We start from the raw sequence: 22,785 nt of genomic DNA on the forward strand, positions 1-22,785 counted from the left end.
TACGGTCCAGGTTCTGGTCCAGAAGTTGCCTGAATTTTGAATAATGATGCATCTAATGTTGCAGGGTAAGCACCTGAGCAGTGAAGTACCTTCTGAACCTTTCTTTCTAGAACTTTACATTACTTCCTACATGTTTATTATATCTTTTCATTATGTACACAGTGCTTACAATTGCTGTTTTTCATATATTTCACACAGGGCCACAGACTGTTCTGAACCTGAGTTGTCTCCTGATTGTCTGGTGCCACCTTGTTTCAACCTGCCATTGCTTTTGAATGATTCAATGATATCCTCCTTATTTATTTCAGTCTGAATTTGTCTTCAAATCGTGATCATCCTTTCTGAGCTTCTGCTTCCACAGATCTGCACACAGGTGATAAAAACGAACATGCATGTGAACCCTGTTCTCAAGTTCTCCCCTGTTTCTTTTTTTCCCTGGAAGTCCTGCAGAATCCCTAAGTAGTACTTTTTAAATTTATTTTTAGAGTCTATAAATTGAAATACAAGTAGGATCTATTTTTCAATGAAACTATTTCCAAGGAACAGATGATCCAGGAACTATATTGGTGGTTAATTTCTTTCACTCCTTTGAATTTTTTTGAAATGGTATTTGGATATTGTGATTAGATGAGACTGTTTAATGAGGTGTGCCACCCAAATTCCTGTCCTATTTGTTATATTTTGTCTCTGAGAAAATTATTTCCTCCATGTTATTTAGTAATATATTTTTCATTGGTTGCTCTGTATGACAGTGCTGATAGGCCATCAGAATGAAGGTTTAGTTCTTACTGCCTGCATTTAAGCTGTAGTGAGATGAGGTGTGTCTGGTGTACAGGGTTAATATAAAGGAATCTGCAGCGTAGTGTTACATGAAATTATTTGTGGTGTGCAAGTTACTATCATTTAGTTGTATAAACGGTTTCTGATCTAGTTCTAGTACACCTTCTATGTGAGCAGGCTGTCTCAGTGCAGTGTGGAATTTACACTGCTGTAGTTGGCCAACATTTAAAATTTTACATCTGTACGTTGTTGGGATATCGGGCTCATGGTGGTGTCTGCAGAGGAGACTAATTCTACCAGTGTAGCTGTGGGAGTTTACAAAACAACTGCTGGCTTATCTAAATGTCCCTAACGTTACACAAACAGGCAGTATAATTTCTTTGTTATATTTAGAGGAAAGGGAAATAAAGATAAAAGCTTTCCAGGGTTTTTTTATTATTTTTTTTTCTTTAATGCTGCCTCCTTTCAGGCTCTCTCACACAAGGAGGAAAGAAAAATGCCATGCACAAGATCCCGCATGAAGTTAACACTGGAAAATGAGGATTTGTTTTCCCTGCCTCCTGTCTGCTTCAGTTGTGAATGAGACCAACACTGCACAATTCTTCTTTAGTGTTCCAGGTAAAGCCTCATGAATATAAGGGAGGCTGGTTTGGGAAATTCTTGGGATCCTAATGTCAGCCATGGTATCATCTCTCTTTCACTAGTGTTTGCTGGTAGCATGTTCTCAAAGTCTTTTGTGTTCTGAAAGGATCTTTTGTGTTCTGATTTGGGAACTACCCTGTCAGCTCCTCTGCTTCACACAGTTTCTGATCTTCTGCAGCTTCTCAAATCAGGTGGCAATATTACATTCATAAGCAAAATTTCTGAAACTCCACAACAGTAAAAAATGTACATCATTGTAGGATAGAGAAGCAGCTGTCAGGGATCCAGGCTGAGAGGGTGTTTGTGGCTGTAACTTGCAATATTGGTAGATAAAATATGGAGTCCAGTGGTGGAAATTATTCAAGTAATTAACAAGCCAAATGCGGACAAGATCAAAAGAGACAAAGCCAATAAATCTCTATTAATAAAGTGCAGCCTGTTTTATTGATCACAAACCTTTGTTTTTCCCACCTCTCTGCTTGGTGGGAACTTTACCAGTGGCAGGTCCTGCTGTATCTTCATAAGGTGTTGCTGTTTATACTTTGAAAACTGAAATTAATTGATTCACTCCCAGTTACTGGGGTAGCCGTTTAAAAGCTTTGACTCAAACAAAAGTGCTTCAATAAAAAGCGAATCTTTGTTATGCTGTGGTCTCGTTTTGACATGGCTTTTTCTCCGTGATGCTCTGAAGCTCTGTCTGAAGAACCGAAGACTGGTTGTGTGAATGCAGAACAGAACCTGGATTCATTGTCTTCGCTTTTATCTAATGGTCTCTTACCACAGTTCTCCGGTCACGGGGTTTGTTTCTCTCAGGGAGATCTCAAACCCTTGTGCAGCGTCGGTGACCCGGGTGTGCAGTACAGCCTGCACTGAGCAGTGTGTGCGGTGACACCTCGCCCCGGCCGTGTGCGGTGACACTCCTCACTCACACGGTGTGCGGTGACAGCCCGCACTAACGCGGGGTGTGGGTGACCCCTCGAATGACTCGCTGTGTGCCCCCCCTCTCCCCTCAGCCACCTCCGTCCCCCCCGCGCGCGTGCATGGTAGGAGCGCGTGCCGTGCGCGATGCGCGCAGGCGGGGCGGGGCGGCGGTTCGCCCCTCCCTCCCGCCGCCGGCCAATTAGCGGGAGCGGCGCGCGGCGGGGGCGGGCCCGCGCGGCGGTGTTTGGATGCGAAGGCGCGGGCCGTTGGCGCAGGCGCGGTGCGCGCGCCGCCGCTGCCCCCAGCGGCGGGGCGCGGCATGGCGGGCGAGGACGCGGCCGGGCCCGAGCCGGGTCCCGCGGGGGGCGCGGCCCCGCCCCGTCCCCGCCGGGCGAGGACGGCGACACCCGACAGCGCTACGAGGAGCTCTGCAGGAGCCTCAACATGGACGAGCGCGCCCGCGCAGAGGCCTGGCTCAGCTACCAGAGCATGAGGCGCAACTACACCCTGGAGGTGCCGGAGGGGCCCGGGCGGGGGTCGCGGCGGCCCGGGGAGGTCCCGGCGGGAGGTTGAGGCGGGAGGGAAGGGGCGGCCCCGAGGGCGCGGCGGCCTCTCCTTTGCATCGCCCGGGAAAAAACATCGCAGTTCCGAGCCGTAGCGGGGGAAAGGTGTTAAAAATAGACGTGCCCCCGTCGCTGCGGCCCTTCTGCCGCCGGCACAGCGGCCTCGGCCAGCGCGGGGCCCGCGGAGGTGCCCAGCGCAGGTGCGATAACATTTATTAGTTATTTATTAGGGGCCGGCTTGGCCGCGGCACAGCCCGGGCCGGGGGCCAAAGGGTGAAGGGTTGTGTCACGTCGCTCTCGCAAACAGGAACACGCGGGGACGCGCCCGGAGCTCGGAGGCGCCTTTATCGGGGGCGCTGAGCGGCGGGGGTGGCGCTGCTGATAAACCGCGTCTGTCCGAGCTCCCAGCGCTGCCCTGCCCGTCCAGGAGCGCTCACAGGGCAGCCCCAAACCCGGGCAGGTGCTCGGCCCTGCGGAGGGAGGAGGATCCTGCTCTGCCCTGACAGCGCTTCTGTCACACGCACACTGCTCGTGGGCATCGCTGCCGGGCCGGGATGCTCGGAGGGGATACTGATACTGCCCCTTCCCCCGGAGGTGTGCGCTCACCCGGCCCCGCGATACCACATAGCCCAAAAACCACAGCATCGAATTCAAGTTTGGTTCTGTCCATCCTTTTCCCATTTAAATGTTTTTACTTGATCGAAGAGGAGGAATAAAATTTCGGGTGTTCGTTAGAATTCATTTCTGTCTTTAGGTACCAGACTGAATAATTGTTCTGCTGTGCAGTACAGAGCAAAATGGAAACTTATGTTTTTCTTTTCCCACTGTGTGTTCAGGGCAGAGGAATGTTCTGGCAGCAAGGAAATGCAGCCGGTTTTTTTTACGTTAAAAATCAGGGAAGTATAAAATGCTACAGGAGAAGAACAACACTAAAAATACATTGCTACGCTTTGGGTCAAGGATGAAATTAGTGATGGTAACTAGTAATTTTAGTTTGGATGCAGTTTGGTATTAAGTATCTGTTTAGCACCTGCTTTCTTGTGGTTAAAAACACAAAGCACAGCAGAACTTTGAAACAGCAAATCAACTTTGTCACTGGTTGAACTTCATCTGTTTAGGACACTGTTCTTTCCCCTGGAGTTGGGTTGGCTGAAAAGTATGTTTTCCTTTTCAGTGAAGTCTTTTAAATGCCTGATGTTTTGATTCACAGGGAAACGACATGCATTGGCTGGCCTGTGCCTTGTATGTGGCTTGCAGGAAAGCAATTCCAACTGTGAGCAGAGGGACAGCTGAGGGAAATTATGTGTCTTTAACCAGAATCTTGCGCTGTTCAGAGCAAAGGTAACTTTTCTTTTTGGTGATTTTTAGACACTTAAAAAATCTCAAAGACTGCTTATCAGCTTGTGAAATTTAGAACTAGAGAGCAAAAGCTAAATGTATTTCTTGTTTCCTGCTTTAAAGGTAGAATTTGTATCTCTAGCATGTTTGTATCAGAGCTCATTGCCACAGGGATAAGGCAGTTCCATTTGCTTAGTACTATGCTCTAAAAACACTGATTTTCAAAATAATAGGTTGACTTCCTTCTCTCAAAGGAGAAAGAAGCCAGGCACTGAAGAACAGTCAATTTTTGGAGTGTGCTAAGTGTGAACTTCTCACATCAGAAACCATTTTTAATTGGCTGTGACAATATTCACACAATCTATCTAATTTTTTTGTGTAAGAAAACTTCATTTTTCACGTGTTCTTGCTTAATGAAACTAAAGCGTTGTCAGAATCTGATAAACAAATCTGTGTCAAATGTGTATGTCCACAAAGCAATGAAGAGAAGCTTCCTGAAACAATTGGCTTTATTTATTAGCAATCCGTTTTCTAAAAATTCAGTAGATAAGCCCAAAAAGGAAAAAAAAGGTAATGTTATTATGCACTTTTTCTCCCATTTCCTCTACTGTTGGAGCATTGCTGTTGGTTCAAACACTGCAAAAGTGTTCCTCTATAAATTTTTGTTTTCCAAATCAGAAATTCAGGGAATTGAATGTAGGTAAATTTGTTCTGTGATCTAGGCTATCAAATACTAGTAACGCTGAAAGTGTAGATAAAGAAGCAAAAAAATGAATGAAAGTCAAATTTACCAAGTGTAATTTGCTAAAACTTAGGGGTTTTTCATACTTTGTAGAATATTTTTAGCATCGTAGGACTCAGCATTTGTTTTATTTAAGTTAATAAATAATTTAGGAAAATGAAGGAAATCTGATTTTAGCTTAATCTGACTGTTGGAGCTGATTTTGTCTTTATGAGGAAACACCAGAGCTGCTGAGAGTACCTTGTTAACACAGTTAACAAGGATCTAAAAATATTTTGTGAGCTGTCTGCGCTCATCCACGTTCATGGATGAAGGACTGGCTCTGAGGTGCTTGTCGTGTTTGCAGTACCATCATTTTATCAGTAGTTTGGGAAGTAAAAATTGCGCTTTTGCTGAAAATGTGTAGTTTATTTCTGCAAGAAAAACAGCTTTTCACATCTAATCCATTGGGTATTTCCAGCTTGATCGAGTTTTTTAACAAGATGAAGAAGTGGGAAGACATGGCAAATCTGCCGTCCCAGTTCAGAGAACGAACTGAGAGATTAGAGAGAAACTTCACAGTTTCTGCAGTCATTTTTAAGAAGTATGAGCCCATTTTTCAGGATATTTTCAGGTATCCTCAAGAAGATCAACCTCGCCAACAGAGAGGAAGAAAACAGAGGTACATTTCTGTTGTTCCCAGCCTGATTTTAGAGCGTTACTATAGGGAAAATATAATGAAGTTGCTTGGTTGTTTTAGTTGTATTTTGGCTGTATTTTCACAGGAGTTCTTTATACTGTTAGAGTTGGTCTGTCTGTCCTTGCTTGCAGTAATTTTTTAATCTCTTTTTCAATTTCAGATCTGACAGGGTGAAGGAAATCCCAAAGCTGCCAAGTTTTTATGATTTGGGGAGTGGAGGAAAGGGGAGACAATCAAATCAGTGTGTAGTCAAGGGAAATACTAATATTTCTAAGATGGGAAAGGCTGGAAAAATGTGATCCTTGTATGATCTGCAAAGCTTTAATAGCTCATAGCACAACTCAGCCTGTTTCACTGTCCAGTAACTCCCGTGGTTTTCTTCATAGGTGCAAATCTGGTGGATATTTTATTTTATAGTGGAAACTTTGTTTCTTTGTTACTGTTCACAGTAAGAATGCTGTGAAAATGAACCATTACATGCAGGGTTCCACTTGTGTCTGCACTAAACCAGTGTGCAGCTTTCATTATTACTTCAGTCAGGGTTTTGTGGGAGGGTATAAGGTTTTGGCCACGCTGTAGTAAAGCTTAATTTTCCTTTGGAATTATTGACTGGTTTATGATGTTTTATCAGTTTTGATTCATTGAACTTATTGGGTGTCTTTGCTGTGTTTTCCTCTCAAAGACGCCAACCATGTACTGTGACTGAAGTTTTCCAGTTTTGTTGGGTGCTGTTTGTTCATGCAAAAGGTAAGAGATCTGAAAGGTATTAAATACAGCAAACATGATGTTGTTAATCCTTACTTTGTATCAGTCCTTAAAGCACAGAAAAGGTGGAGGCATTTCTGAATTCAGAAATGCTTTTGGAGAAGGGGCCTTCTCACAACAGCCTAAAGGAATGTGTTCTGTCCCAAGTTCCCCAGCTGCGTGTTTTACCACACTTCCAAGGTGAGAGTTAGTACTGTACTTTATTTCCAGTCATTTGGGACTTCACTTCTTTAGCACAGTTAGACAGCTGAGAGAGTAAGTAGGTCAGTCTGAAAAATTACAGGTTTTTCTTTTCCCTTCTTCTACGTGAAGATTGAACAGTTGACAAGGTGCAAAGGGACTTTATGGGTCTTCCTATTGCTAAATTGTTGGTTAATATGTTTGATTAACTATATCATCGATTGACTACATCTTAATTAGCGAGCAGTTTCAGACATGCTAATGAAGTTTGTGGAGAATACCACACTGGTAACCCATCCAATTCAATTTCACGAAAAAAAGAAAAATTTACAGTAAATGTAAACTCTAAAATTAGTAAATGATTATTAAAGTGTGGCAGCACAAAAATGGAAACTAAATGTTGACCATTTAAGGCATTAAGTATTCAGGGTTTTGTCCTCTGTGTTTTGAGGGGTGGCAGTAAATCCCTATCACAGCAACCAGACATCAGTGGCAGGTTCAGGCTTGTCCAGTCCTGCAGACCATTGGGTTCAGCTTCACAAATGCAGAAAGTACAGGTTTGTCTGTACCTGCAGCACACACTGCACAGTAGAGGAGCCACTTGGTTTAGTGGTACTGCAGTTCTTGCCTACTATTTGTAAGAATTTGTCTTTAAACTTTATTTCTTTCTTTCAAATCAATGAGAAAAAAAATCTCTGCTGCACCGAGGTAACTGTTTATTATTATTATTTGGTACAAGGTTGTGAAAGGGAGCAGTGAGCCATTGTTTGAAATGTCATTGGCAAATCATTGCTATGGAACTGCTGGTCCTGTGAAATTAGATTTATTTTTGACTGTGCTGACAGGAACGATTGCCATGGTTGTGAAACTGAGCCTATGTTATGAGAGTTACTTTGAGAATTTTACTGATTTAAAGTTTTGCTAATAGTATTTAGAATTTTCATTGCTTTGTTGTGACCCATTTAATGATTTGGAAATAACTGATAAATGAATACAGTTAATTAGTGTTTTATATAGGGTTCATTATTTTAAATAGTTTAAATCTGCATTGAAATTATTTTCCTTCTGACAAACGTGGAATCAGAAAATCTAATACAAATTTGAACAAACTGGTATTTTACTGGTAGAAAAATAACAGCAGAGTTTAGAAAAATTTTCTAATTATATATCCATTTTGATGTATTCTAAGTGAGTTTATTACTATATGATAGATATTTTTCAAGAATCTAAACCTGTGCTTCAGAGTGGGCTCAGTTAACTGGTTTGGTGTTTACCTGAGAAAAAAGGAGGGAAAAGGAGTGGAAGAGTTATTAGTATTAAAAGAGTAATAGAAACTTGCTGTGCATACAGATTAATGAAATTTTGAGTTTTGGTATTAGTTTACAATATAGTTTATTTTACAGAACTATTTTTAGCAATGGCCACTCCTCTAAAGCAATATCACAAACATAAATGAGTTCAGTAAAGAGTAATAAATCTGAATGTAATCTTGAGAAAGGTGATAAAAGAGCAAAGAGGTTTTAAGGACTCTTTTCGACAGGAAGGTGATAAATAGAAAATATTTTGTAAATCAGAGATAGCACATTTTAACTCTTCTCTAAAGCACAAGAGAAATAGTTACATTTATTACTGTTTATAATGAGCATGTCCCCAGAAAAACTTTTGTAAGAAAAGAGATTGTTAAAAAAAGTTATCTGACTTTGACTTAAATACAGATTCATTCTGGAGAGTTGGGGGTGGTAAGAGGAGGTGTTTGCTGTTTCCAGGGCATCTGAAAACCTGGATCTAGCCTTGCAAAAGTTAAAAGTTCCTTGCAAGTCTTTACAGCAATGCAAAACTGGGGAAAAGGAGAGCCTCAGTCAGAACCTGTTCTTCCCCCTTACTGGCCTTTAGAGCAAGATTTGCTTCAGGCAGGTGCAGCAAGAATCTCTTGAAGGATGTGACACCACCAGGCAGAGGGGCTGCTGCTGCTGGAGTTATGGAAACACATTTTTCTTCCTTGTAGCAGTTTGAATTCTGCAGTTTGTGCTGCTTCAAGTTATTTATGCACTGGTTAATGAGATTACTGTGAATGAGGGAGCCTGCAGTAGCATGTTTATCAACGTTTTGGTAAGGTTTGATTTCAAAACAGAACAGTGTATTTGAGTTCCTTCACAATCACTGTATTTTATTAAGTGTGAGTCTGTTTTACTGCCTGTGTTGCTATGCAGATATTTGTAGTCATCAGATCTGTTCCCAAGGCTGCATTATTGATTGTAATACACATATCAGCAGTTTCTTGGTTAAAAATATTTAAATCCATGCTAATTTTATGTCTTTTGTCTTTCTAATTTTGAAGGAAATTTTCCTATGATCAGTGATGACTTGGTCAATTCCTACCATCTCCTGTTATGTGCTTTGGATCTCGTGTATGGAAATGCTCTCCAGTGTCCTAACCGTAAAGAACTGCTGAACCCTAATTTTAAGGGTATGTTGGAAAAAACTTAACCTATCTGAAGCCTGCAAGAACTTCTAAGGCTACTGAAATGAGTGTGGATCTGTGTGGCAGAGAATAAATTGAACTGTGTTGGTTTGAAGCATATGGGAATTAATATTTTCTGTATCTGGCTACACAGTTCCATTTCTATTAATGCAGTAGGTAATAACAGACCAGTGGATTTTGTCAATAATGCAGTAAGTCAAGGATTTGATTTACTATAGAAATACCATTGAAGGAAGTTCCAGAGTAAAAATTCAAGTCAGTGAGGGTTTAATGTCAGTGAAAGAGTGCATAATGACACAACCATCATTGGACATGGTCAGACTGTCACAGCAGTTGGGAAAGATCCAGTGCTCAAGTGTTAGATTTGCTTCTCTCTCATTTCTGGGTTGCTGCTGTTCTCTTTCTGAAGAGAATGGAAATGTAGGTTGACTTGATAACCACAAAAGCAAATAAATGGTGAGAAGTTTCCATTGAATTTCTGATGTAATTCCTTCCAGACTTGCACTTCATTTGCAGTTCTGTACAGTATTGGCCTTTACTTTGCAGTGCTTTGGATGTGAACTGGGACCACTATCTCAGATATTATAGTTCACAAGTGTTTGATTGTTTTTCTGTTAGAATTGATATGTTTAATTTTCGTCACTCAGTCACTGATTTTTTTTTTAATCTCTAACTCAAAATTTGCTTTTGATAACATTATCCAGTTGAGTGAGTGTTACATAATTAATAATTCTTCCAAGGGAACTAATTAGTTTACTGTTTTAATATCACACTACCTAGACTTTGCAGCATAGAATTTAATAAGAAAACAGGATATGGATTTGCAAAATCAAATAATACAGAATTCTTAATTGTAGGCCTACCTGAAGACTTTCATAGTAAGGATTATAAAGTATCATCTGACCCTCCCTGCATCATTGAAAAACTGTGTTCATTACATTATGGATTAGTTTTAGAAGCAAAAGGTATCAAGGAACATTTTTGGAAGCCATATATTCGGAAACTTTTTGACAAAAAGGTAGGTCAATAAATTTGAAATGTAGAAAAATGTCTCCTCACTCATTATTTTTTAAACCTTTTCAAAAAATGAAATGCCCATCCTTTGTTCTTAACTGTCTTACAGCTTTTAAAAGGAAAAGATGAAAATCTGACTGGATTTCTAGATCCTGGAAACTTTGGAGATAGTGTGTAAGTCACTGTATTTGTGGTTTGCTTTGCATTAGTGTCTCTCTGTGGTACAATTGCAGTTGTTATCTGTATCTTAGCACTGATCCCAGCCCAGCTGCCTTGTGTTTACTGATGATCCTGCACTGCACTGCCTTTCAGTCCCTTTGAGGTGCTGTGGTCTGAGGCCTGTTTGAAAGAGGAATGATGCTTCAGGATGGTGTTACCTGATGTCTGCTTTGATTCTTATGTTTCTATGTTTCCTTGTTTGTTTGTTTTTTCTTTTTTGTGTCTAACTCAAAGAATTATTATGAAAAAGGTGTGGGAGCACATGGGATGAGTGGGAAGTATGAGGGGAAAAAATTGGGTTTGATGGTGGTTTTTTTCTTTATAAACTTAGAGATGCTTATGGATAGGTACTTACTTTTGCTGAAATGGTATAAAAATGGTATAGTGTAGTTTATGATGTGATGCTGTGTAAATTTTGGGGAGTTTCCAGCCAAATATGAGTTCTCAGTATTTTATTATGTTCTTCCTGCAACTACATAAATGGAAAGGCATCAGATATGGAGGGAAAATAATGTCCTTGCCATGGTCATGTTTAAGATACTATAGATTTTAAAGGTGCTCCAATGCCTAAGTCAGGGTCAGAAGTTTGAAGTAGACTGCCCACAGGCCAGAACTGTGTTCATTCTGTGAGCAGCTGAAGAAAATAGTCTAAATAAAGGGGTTTTTTTCTCCATCTTTCCCTTTGTGCTGCAGCAAAGCCATCAACAAGGCCTATGAGGAGTATGTGTTGTCAGTGGGAAACCTTGACGAGCGAATATTTCTTGGTGAGGATGCAGATGAAGAAATTGGAACCCTCACAAGGTGCTTAAACACAACTTCAGGAATGGAAACAGCTGAAAGAGTACAAGTGAAGCATAATTTGCAGCAGCATTTTGACAGGGTGAGTATAGCATGGTCCATGTTGCTGTTTTTATAAGGAGAATAAGCTGAGTAAGTCTATGTCTGATGAAGAAAAGCAGCTACTAAAAATTACCATCTTTACTGTTCAAGGGGACCTGGGAGTGTGCACAACATAGCTGAGTTTGATTTTTGTAATTGATTACATTGCTTACTTTGGAGTTTTTTAGACATAATTTCTTCATGCATCTGGGTTTTCTTTGATTAAATCCAGTACAGAGGATATTTAGGTAGATTTTTAGGTGAAGATACAGAACAGGCAGGTCTCTGTGGTTGTTTGGTAGATGCTGAACTGTTGGGGCTCTCTGGATGTGTCTGTCCAACTTCTCCTTCCTTCATATCTCTGTCCCATATGCAGAGTATTTTGTTTAACATAGGCAAAGCTCTGTGCATTCTTTTTCTTTCCTTTTAACAGATGGGCTTCAGGTGTTGATATTACATTTTTATGTCATTTTTATGACATTTTTAATAATGTCCATATGTATATGTGCTTATTTTTCTATTTTTAGTCCAAATCACTCAGGATTACAACCCCACTCACGGGCCGCAAGTATGTTAAAGAGAGCAACCCATATGTGACACCTGTTTCCATGGCAACATACAGTTTGAGCCGCCTTCACACCATGCTGGCAGGACTGAAGAATGCCCCCAGTGAAAATCTGGAGCAAATACTCAAGTAAGTTTGATATTCTACCAACCAAATAATTCTATTTTTTAAATGGTGGTAATAACAAACATTCATGCTTAAACATTGTAATTTGAAATGTGAGCCACACTTGAAAGGTTCTGGAGTAAAGTGGAATCCAGAGAAACATTTCAAAAGACACATTATTCAGAAACATCTGTCCTTAGAGATTGATGGCTATAAGAACATACACCATTTGAAACCTAACAGCTCTGAGCTTCTTGAAATTCAAATTGCCAGTGTAAAATTTTCAGGACCTTTCTTCCTACTTAACAAATTGCACCATCTGGCAAATCACTCCAAAACCATAGGAGATGGAAAACAAACCTTACTCTACATGTAGATAAACTTTTGCTTCAGGAACAGTATATTTTAAAACAATTTTTATGTCATGTAGAAACTGCTGTTTGAAATGCTGTCCCTGATCATGGAAAGATGGGCATATTTACTACAGTGTCTGCAATACTAAGAATATGCTGTGGATGTTTTACAGTATCTATACAGTTAGACACATATGGGTGTGTTTGTAATGCTTTGCAATGTATTTATATTTTCATGCTTTCACCATGTTATAAAAATAGGAGGTTTTTTTGCTCTTAGTAGGAATAGTATATTGAAAATATTTACTTTTTATGTTTAGGTCATGTTCCAGAGATCCTTCTCAATCTATTGCAAACAGAATAAAAGAAATGCATGAAGTGTACTGCCAGAGCACACAGTCTGAAGGAGAATTCAGTAATTTTTCCAAAGGTGGGAAACATTTTGCTTAACTAGATAAGAATTAAAATGCCTGTAAACATATTCATCTCTTATAATTAACAATTTTACCAGCAGGTTATGCTTTAGCACAAGTGTCTTTTCTACTTCTCTTGCCTTTTCCTGTGTTCTTTGGACGTAGCACATTTCAATGGTGCATAAAATTTTTTAATCAGCCTTAGCTTAAATCACTGCAATTTGATCATACTCCCAGAACTACAGAAGTGAAATGAAAAGCACTGTGAAGTGTTCCACTTTTTCTCTCAAATATAAGAATAGTAGTGATGGCATGGATTTGTGGGATAGTAAAGGATGGTCTGAGTAACTGTAGTCTTCAAAAACCCCACAGCAGTTTTGGTTACATACAAGAATGGATTAGTACAGATATTAAAATCCTGCCAGTATAAATAAAAAAAAAATTTTTTTTGTAAAATTGTCTTGATATCTGAAGTGCTTGAAGATGGATTGAAACTAAGGAAGATGCTCTTGACCTTATTTCTTAATGAGACCTTACTACTCTGTTCTTATCAGTTTAGTTGCTTCAGTGTTTTCTGTTGCACAGTGCAAGTTGGATCCATTCAGGTAGAATTTTCAATGTATTTTCTGAACTTAAAACATGTATATTATAGCAATGTTAAGGATTGTCATCAAAATCTGGGTTCAGTAGAAAGATATTCTGCTCTGCTTTCACAAGTCTGTGCAGTGTAGGAAGAGGATTCATAAGTTAACTTTAAATTACCTGATTTAGTCCTGAAAGTATTGTAGCCACAGCAGCATAGACATCCACACTAGCTCCTACACTTGTTGAGTCTCTGTATCTGAAGATGAAGAATGTAATACTTTTTTATTGCATTTCACAATATTGCTTCTCTTTAAACTTCCTGCAGATGTTGCCAGTAAACATTTCCGTCGTGCCGAGATGCTCTACTACAAGGTCTTGGAGTCAGTCATTGAGGAGGAGAGGAGGACTCGACTGGGAGACACTGACTTATCTGTAAGGAAAACTAATCAAATGGTACCTCATTTTTAAAGTTAGACCTACAGAAAAGGAACACAGTTGTAGAGCAGAATAGTCAGCCATTTAAAAGGAGGGTAAATCTCTGAGAAGTAGCCTGTAAGTACATCTGAATGGAAGAAAAAGGGTACAAGAAATTATTTGTTTTTGCAAACACTAAGATACATAAAATTTTTAATGAGTAAAGATGGCTCATTTTGGATTCTGTTCTCTCCCTTACAAAATAACATCACTTTTTACAAGCTTGGTAATCTTGATGTTGAGCCAGAATAAAAAGTGTTTTATTGTTCTATAGTTACCCTGTAAATTAAGCTTTAAAATTTGCAACTCTTGCAGGCAATACTGGAGCAAGACGTGTTTCACAGGTCTCTGCTGGCCTGTTGCCTTGAGATCATCACCTTTACATATAACCCACCTGGAAACTTCCCGTTCATCACCGAAATATTTGACATTCCAGTTTATCATTTTTATAAGGTAATGTGTTTGAGAGCTAGAAATGCTTATCAAGTCATGAGTGCTCACTGACCTCTATGACAGCATAGGATTGAGTCATAGTAATTCAGTCTAAATATTTCTAATAGCCTCTTTCTTGAAAATCAGGAATTGGAATTAGATCTTTGTTTAATAAGAAATTTATGAAAGAAGTACATTATGTTGATCATAATTATCCACCTTACAGGTAATAGAGGTTTTCATTAGAGCAGAGGATGGCCTTTGTCGAGAAGTAGTAAAACACCTGAATCATATTGAAGAACAGATCCTTGAAAGTATGGCATGGAAACGGGAATCCATATTGTGGGACAGAATCAGAGACAATGAAAACAAAGTTCCTAGTTGTGAAGAGGTGAGCACATCTTTGTGGGGTTTAGATAGCTTTTGTAATCAGACAGGAGGCCTTGCGTGTCCCAATATCAGTTTAATTCTACCAGCCCATCAGTGCAGAGGAAGCAGTAAATGCAGTGTGGTGTGGTCATGGTTGTCTCTGTAGAGACATCTGAAATGGAGACAGACAACAGAGATGATTCTCATCCAATATTTTGTTGGTGTAGCAGAACAGTGAACAAAATGGACAAGCAGGGAAGGTTCAGACCAGTCACTTACACTTGAAAAGATTACTAGGCAAGAAACGTGGTAAAAAGTACACCCAGAAGAAGACCCAGAAAGACTGTTACAGTGCTGGATCTTGCAGAGCAGTACAATCACTAGGCAGTTTTAGTTGGGCTTAGGGCAAGTTTTTCACTGTTCTTGATTTTCTCCATGGAGTTTCGATGTTCAAAATTTGTAGTGCAGTAGCTGTTAAAAGCTGTTAAAAATTTGTTATGTATTTGTTTCTATGTGATACAAACACTGTAATCAAAGTATGAATATTTTAGGTAATGCCACCTCAGTACTTTGAGAAATCTGCTGGGAACAGTGTTGTGGGTTCCCCGTTGACACCAAGACGAATAAATGAGGTTCGTGCTGAAAGTGGAGGACTAGGAAGAGGTGAGATTTTTTTAAAAGCATAACATGCTGTACTTACTGAGACTTAAGTTACATAAGTAAGCTTCTTAAATGTCAAATGTTTTCAGAAAGTGATGTATGTGAACAGTGTATGTGTATGTATACATATGTATGTGTTAAATAATACACACCCCCCTTATGTTCTAATTGGTTTGCTTCTATCAGGATAGAAGCTTCATTATATATTTAGTTATGTGACATCTCAAACTTTTTTCACTAGAATAAATAAAACATAATAAATTAACCTAGAAAAAAAGCCAGCATTATTGAAGAGTAGTAAGTCATCTCTAGAAGCAATCTGTATTTTTTAAAAATGTTTCCTGAAGAGCTTTGCGTGACATATTTTAGTTTGCATTAGATTTCTGTCATGTATCTGTATAAGGGATTATAAACCAAGAGTGAAATATATGTGTGTGTGTTTTTAATCTACAGGCCTTTCCTCACCTCCAGCCACCCTGTATGACAGATACAGTTCTCCTACAGCCAATCCTACGAGGCGACGCCTGTTTGCTGACAATGAGAGCCCCTCTGACAGTGGGACCCCAGTGAGAGTTTCCCAACAGCCCGTGGTGAACACGGTGCCAGTGCAGAACATGAATCCCGAAGCCATGTCGGTGACTCCGGTGCCTGGCCAGACCCTGGTCACCGTGGCAACTGCCACCGTGACAGCCAACAACGGGCAAACCGTGACCATCCCAGTACAAGGTCAGGGAAAAGCTGCTGTTCCCATCGGAGTATTAGTACACAGCCAAGGGGAGATGAGGGAACACTTGTCCAGGGTAGAAAAAAGTATGTTTAAGGATGTTTAGGAAACATTGTTTGAATAGATGATCAGTATCTAAAGGCAGCACAAGGGTGTTCTGACTGCCAGTATCTGTTTTGTAAAACAGTTATTTCAGTAACTCCTGGCACAGAATGAAATTTGCATTAGTATGAAAACCTTAGTTCAACTTCATTATCTTCTTTTAATCTCATGATTAAAAGTCCAAAGTATTTTGATTAAACAATTTCATACATAATATACTAAGTGTATAGTTATAAGCAGCTAATAAAAGAATTACCGAAGAATTTCTAAAAACTCAAACAAAACAAAAACACACACACCTGCCCCCTCCACACAACTTGCTCTTATTTCAGACTCTTTTTTCTTAAATTACAGGTATTGCCAATGAAAATGGAGGAATAACTTTCTTCCCAGTCCAAGTAAATGTAGGTGCCCAGCCCCAAGCTGTCTCTGGCCCCATTCAGCCCCTGAGTGCCCAGGCTCTCGCTGGTACCCTCAACACCCAGATGACTGGGGCAGCACTGCAGTTGCCAGGCCAGTTGACTGTTCAGCAGATCTCCCCTGGAGAGCAGAGACAGACCCAGCAGTTCACTGCCACGTCCATCAGGCCTCGGAAGACGGGCTCACTGTCACTCTTCTTCAGAAAGGTACTCATTTGTCCTTTGCTTAGTTTGTATTTTGGTAAATCTTCAGTGATTTTAACAATATATACTTACTAGTTATAATAACAAGAGTGTATTAAATTTAAAAGTTAATATATACCTTTAATTATTCATACACATACCTGAAGGGTAGTTTTCTCATGGAGGACACTTCTCACCACAGCTGTCACATCAGGAGTTGTGAAGTAGATTCTGTGTTTGGCCAGCAGGTTTTTAACGGTGTCCCTTTTCTTGAAGGCTCTTCTGAGGGAAGATATTCACCTTTGAGACTTCCTGGTTTATTCAGGTTTCTGTAGGCAATGCAGGCCCCTTTCTGTGCTCAGGACAACTTAGAATTTAAGCATCAAATAAATGGTTTTCTGAGCTCTAGCACCAGGACTGAGAACATCTGTGTCTTGTAAGCAAAAAAAGTTAAATTTAAGTTCACTTATTCTTCTTTTGGCTTAGCATTTGCCCAAGTTCTGCAGGGTGTGCAAGTCTGAGCTACTCTTTGTGTGGGTAAGAAAAGCAGTGTTGCTGTGGCCCTGAGCACAGTCTCCATTCCAACAGGTGTATCATTTAGCCAGTGTTCGGCTGAGGGATCTCTGCGTCAAACTCGATGTGTCTGATGAGCTGCGGCAAAAGATCTGGACATGCTTTGAGTATTCCTTGGTGCACTGCCCTGAAATCATGATGGACAGACACTTGGATCAGCTGCTGATGTGTGCCATCTATGTCATGACTAAGGTAAAGCGTGAACGAAGAAAAAGCAAACAAACAAAAAACTTCTTTAATACTTAATATTCCAAATATTACAATTCCTCAAAGAAACCAAGTCAACCAATGCACACACAACCACCCCCAAAGAAAAACCCTGCAGTAAAACTATGAACCTTTTGTGTCCATCCCCTCTTAGGTCACTAATGAAGACAGATCATTTCAGAATATCATGCGCTGCTATCGGACACAACCGCAAGCTAAGAGCCACGTGAGTACAGTTATTATTAAACAACGTGGTCTCCAGTTTATTAAATGTCTTAGTTTATTTTGGGAACAAATTGCTTTGCAGAGTAGCATTTAGTATTAAATGGATGCAGTCTGTGAGCCATTCTCCTGCAAAGACAGCAGTCATGTCCAAAATCCTGCACTACTGAAAGCTTTATATGCTAAACTATTTCTAAAATAGAAAATATATTTACTTAAAACCTAAGGAGGCAGTGCCCATTGGATAATATTCTTCTTAGGAGGCTGTATTTTCCCCTGCTAGAAGCACAGCAAAGTTTCATGCAGACAGTTGTTTGCTGACCAAGTAAGTGCATCCCCCTTCCCTGGGGACACCCCCCTTTGTCCCCGCAGGTCTATCGGAGTGTCCTGATCAAAGGCAGGCGCCGCCGCCGCTCCGGCAGCAGCGACAGCAGCAGCCAGCAGAACTCACCCACAGACAGGAGCAAGGAGAGGAACAAGGAAAGAAGTGAGTGATTCCACCTCAAACAGATGCTCCTGTGGTAAACTTGGACACAATTAAGAATATATCAGTAACATTTCAGAGTTGTTGTAACTCAGGGTTTATATTTACGCCACCTTTGACAGTTTGGAATCTATCCCCACGTGCACTTTGCTTGGGAGTTTGCCATGCTGACCTGAGCTCTGATTTCAGCTCACACACCCCCAAGAATGAGTCTTCAGATAATGAGAGGAAATCAGGGCTAGCCCAGGTTCAGTTATTCTTATCAGAACCCCCAGAGCTGCAGCAGTTTCTTTTGTAGCAGCTGGCTGTCTGCAGAGATAGGAACACCAGTCACAGCAGTGATTTCAGCATAGCTGACAGCTCTGAAGATTCTTTCCTTGATAGGTGAACTGACACATTTTCCCTGAATTAACTTTTATAAGGGAAAGCAAAGAAGCAGTGCTGTGTATTCCTACCACCAGTTTTCAAGATATTTAATAGATGATGGTATAAGCTGTAGATATTAATGTTTTCTGTCACAGAGAGGTGGCAGGGAGGGGAGAAAAAGATTATGTGTATTTTGCAACTTCCCACATTAAACTAGCAGGAAGTATTACCAAGCCAAGTATTTCTACTACTAGCTGCAAAAGACTATTGTTCCTTACTTGAAATGGTGCCAGGTGGCAACATGAAAGAGCTAGTGTTGTAAGTATAGCACAAATGCGTGAAAAATGGAGTTTCAGGTCTCCTTACATTGTGATGAAACTCAGCTCATACAGGAAAGTTAGAAATCAAGTGTGTGTCTGTGCACAGGCAGCACTGTGGTCTGTACCAGCAGAGGCAGCTCAGGGATCAAAAGGAGCATCACTGACAGTGACAACAGACGAAGGCAGTGTTTCCCAGGGCTGTGGGATGGCAGAGGGGTCGGGCACTGAGCAGCTGTGCTCCCCCTGCAGGCAGCCGGGACTCCAGCCCGGTGATGCGCTCCAGCAGCACCCTGCCCGTGCCGCACCCCGGCAGCGCCCCCCCCACGCCCACCCGCCTCACCGGTGCCAACAGCGACACCGAGGAGGAGGAGCGGGGGGACCTCATCCAGTTCTACAACAACGTCTACATCGAGCAGATCAAAGACTTTGCCTTGAAGTACACTTCAAATGCAGTAAGTTAAATTCTGTGCTTTTCAGTAGTAAACATCTTTTTCTACTGACAGTGCAGTGAAGTCCCCTTAGCTGAGCTCACTGTAAGCAAATTCAGGGGATTCTGTTTTTATGACAACTTCACCTCAAGGACATACTCTGCTGCTAAAACAGTAAGTACTTTCAATGCCTAATTGCTGTTTCCTCCTGTATGAAATACACAGCTCTAAGCAGTGTCATCTGTCACTTGCAGATTGGAAAAGTAAATTAAAAAATACTAACCCAGCCCTATACCATAATAAAATTCACATTTGTTGCACATCTGTATGGTATCAGATGGGTGAAAAAAGCCTAGAGCGTTTAAGTGACCAACTCAGAAAAGCCTTGCTGCAGTGACACTGAGCTCAGGTACAGCTGTTGAGTGATTTCCTTCCCTCCCGGGCAGACGGACTCTCCTCCGCTCTCGCCGTACCCGTTCGTGCGGCTCAGCTCCCCTCGCCGGGTGCAGCTGTCCCAGAACCACCCCGTGTACATCTCACCACACAGAAACGAGGCTGCTCTTTCTTCCCAGGAGAGGATATTCTACTACTTCAGCAGCAGCCCCTCGAAGGTGAGACTAAAGGGTTACAGTTTAGTTTTATATTTAATTCTATCTTTTCTTTCTGGTAGTGAAATCACAGTAGATTTTGCAACACGATGTTTTGTTTACCTTGTCCAACACGTACTTTGTCACCTGACGCTCACTGAACTGCCAGTTCAGCTACTGAAGTTGTAAAGCTGGATGGGCCTTTGAGCTCCACAGGCAGTGACACAACAAGCTGGCTTGAGTTTGAGTAAGACTCTGCCTACTCTGGTAATGGAAAGACCAGTAGAGTGATGAGGGTCAGCTGGGTACAGCACAGATCTCCACAAATAAAGCCTGTGTAGTCCCGTTGTAACACACCTGACAATAGTTCACATTATGCTGAGGTAGTCACAAAATGGTGAGAGTTAATTCTAGTTTTCTCCCCTCCTCCCTCCAGAGACTAAAGGAGATTAACAGCATGGTTCGAACTGGAGAAACACCCACCAAGAAGAGAGGCATTCTCTTAGAGGATGGCACTGAAGCCCCAGCCAAGCGCATCTGTCAGGAGAATCACACGGCCCTGCTGAGGCGGCTTCAAGATGTAGCCAACGACAGAGGGTCTCACTGAGCCCACACAGGTTTTCCCTTCCTGCTGCTCCCAGGGCTGGGCTGCTCAGCCCACACATGGACCCACTGAGCCCTTGCAAGTGTCTTCAGCCAGACTGTGCTCAGCCCCCTCCCTGCCCCGGCCACCGCCCACTGCTGCCCGACTGCGCTGGGTCCTCACACCCTGACCCCACCCCAGTCAAGCTCCTCACAAGGCAAGTGACCCATCTCCAGCCTCCCAAAAGCAGCTGAAGAGCTTTTTCTTGCTTGGAGAACACGCCCCTAACACAGCTGTGTACCTTCCCTTTGCGCTAACCAGTCCCCTCACACTGTGTTTATCACCACTGTCAGCCATGGACAGGCACCTGGAGGTGCATCAGACACAGGAGCCACCACACCAAGACACCCAGAGCAGTGTCTTGGTTCCTGCAAGAACTACCACCAACATACCAACCTCCTAGCAAAATCCAGTTCTGCTGGGAAAGGGATGATGGGTATAATTGTTTTGAGGCATAAAGGAAGTTGTCTGAGTGGATCCTGTCCATATTCTGGATGTTCATGTGCCCCTGAAAACTACCATGTCTGTGGCCCCTTGCTGTACAAAGGAGGGGATTGTGTGGGTGCATTGGTTTGAGCTGTGCAATGTTGGAGAGTGAACTGATGTTCCCAAGGTGGCACTTTTGATGGGGCTCTGAAGCATGATTTTTAAGGCAGGCGAGTTTTGCTGTATATTTGTAATGGCACTTTCTAAATGTGAATATTTTTTGCAAAGGCTGACTTCAGCTGTCTTTCTGTATTGAACCAAGTTGACTTTTGTATTTATTTCAATCTGACATGCCATTGCTCCTCTTGTCAGCAAATGGCATGAAGAATTCATTGTAACTCAATGTATGTGCAGCAGTGAATGCAGGAAGCCAAGGATGTGTGCTTTTTTTTGAGGAATTTTATATGCTCATTGCTTTTCATGAGTCAGGCACTGCCCCCCCCCCCTTACTCAGCAGCAGGATCATGCTGTCCATCTCTTAAAATGTGTACTTACTTTGTTTTTAAAGGACAGGGCTGGGGGTTTGGTTTTGTGTTGTTTTTTTTAAATGGACTAAACCAGGCTGCCTAGGAGAATCTCTCCCCCCCTGAGGATGAGCAAGGGGTGCACATATTAGACTTACTACTTGTTTTCATGTAAAATAGTTCCCAAATACCAGGCTGCTTAGGAGAGCAGCAAATGACTCTCACTGTACAATGTGCCAGTCCACTGCTGGGGAGGGGGTGTTCTCCATGTAAAATGTGGCACAGGCATGTTCCAGAAGGTTTTCTAAGGAAACAAAAACTAAAACCTCCGTTTTCAGTCATTCCTGCCCTTCTGAGTAATAGGAAAATTTGAGACTTAATTCCACTGTAAATTCAATTAAAGTAAAATAAAAGGATCTTTTGTTCTTACCTGCATAATAAAAGGTTGAAGTCCAGAAGTCATGTAGATGTTTCTGTAAAAATATTTATGGAAGTGTCAGACAGTTCTTGTTATTCTGTACCATTTACTTCACTTTGTATGAAAATATTGCAATTGTATTTTTCAATAAAGAATTTATAAACTCAGTTTTATGGTCTTGTGTGGAAAAAAAAGCATTGTATGTGCAAGACTACAAATAGTCTGCAGCTCTCAAACACCTGGTTTGATGGTGCAAAAGAAAACAACAAACATAGAGCTGAGGTCTGCCAGGCCCGGGACAGTGCAAGGACTGGAGTCCCACAGTGCAATTAAGGGTTTAAAAATAAATAATCACACATTTTACCCACACCACGAGGGAAAGGATTTACTCTTGCTCCAGTTTAGTCACAGTGTTTGTTCCAAGTGTGTTCCCTCCTGCTGCTCTGGCAGAAGGGACAGCAGTGTCAGGGAATGCTGGGGCTCTGGCTGCTGCTCCCTCTGGCAGAGGAGGAGGAGGAGGAGGAGGGTGGCTGTCTCACCACACAGCACAGGAGGGCCCCAGAACAAAAGGGGCTTTGCCTTCCCTGTAGGAGCTTTTAATAAAAGATCTCACACTGTAACCCAGCAGAGTTATTTCCCATGTACTGTGTACTCACCTTCCAATGAAGTTAAAGAGATTTCTAAGAATTCTCAAGTAGTTAAGAACCTCTTTGGCCACGGCTGGCTGGGGGCTGTACTTTCACAGCTAAGGACATGCTGGTTTTCCTCTGCATTTTCACCTATTGGGCCTATTTTACCTATTTCATCCTCTTCTGTGGTTTCTGTCCCTTTCTGAAACCAAATTGTTAAATAACCCTCAGCTATAAATAATAATAAAAGCACAATTTGTAGTTTATGCTTTGAAACAAATGCTAAAAAAAACCAAAATTCTGAACCAACCAAGCAAACCAAAAAACCCAAAAAACTCCTACTTTAAAAGAGGTGCTCCAAAGGAAATAA

General features: G+C 41.4%; 1 protein-coding gene and 1 long non-coding RNA gene across 2 annotated transcripts; both read left to right on the forward strand.

Moving 5' to 3' along the window:
- The first annotated feature begins 21 nt into the window (after nt 1-21).
- LOC108641770 lies at nt 22-2,057 on the forward strand. The gene is made up of 3 exons (XR_001922246.2): nt 22-65; nt 199-373; nt 1,250-2,057. It is a non-coding gene; the product is annotated as an uncharacterized LOC108641770 (long non-coding RNA).
- A 622-nt stretch (nt 2,058-2,679) lies between these two features.
- RBL2 (RB transcriptional corepressor like 2) lies at nt 2,680-21,953 on the forward strand. Its single transcript, XM_018085033.2, has 22 exons — nt 2,680-2,856; nt 4,117-4,247; nt 5,447-5,647; nt 6,348-6,412; nt 8,949-9,077; nt 9,950-10,110; nt 10,216-10,280; nt 11,019-11,205; nt 11,732-11,898; nt 12,548-12,657; nt 13,551-13,657; nt 14,015-14,152; nt 14,358-14,522; nt 15,052-15,163; nt 15,614-15,886; nt 16,341-16,612; nt 17,177-17,353; nt 17,523-17,594; nt 17,963-18,077; nt 19,010-19,212; nt 19,635-19,799; nt 20,212-21,953. The coding sequence occupies exons 1-22, from the start codon at nt 2,788-2,790 to the stop codon at nt 20,380-20,382; spliced, it is 3,255 nt and encodes a 1,084-aa protein (XP_017940522.2). The 5' UTR covers nt 2,680-2,787; the 3' UTR covers nt 20,383-21,953.
- The last annotated feature ends 832 nt before the right edge of the window (nt 21,954-22,785 follow it).

This window comes from Manacus vitellinus, unplaced genomic scaffold, assembly GCF_001715985.3.
Source record: "Manacus vitellinus isolate BGI_N305 unplaced genomic scaffold, ASM171598v3 scaffold_10_pilon, whole genome shotgun sequence".
NCBI lineage: Eukaryota > Metazoa > Chordata > Aves > Passeriformes > Pipridae > Manacus > Manacus vitellinus.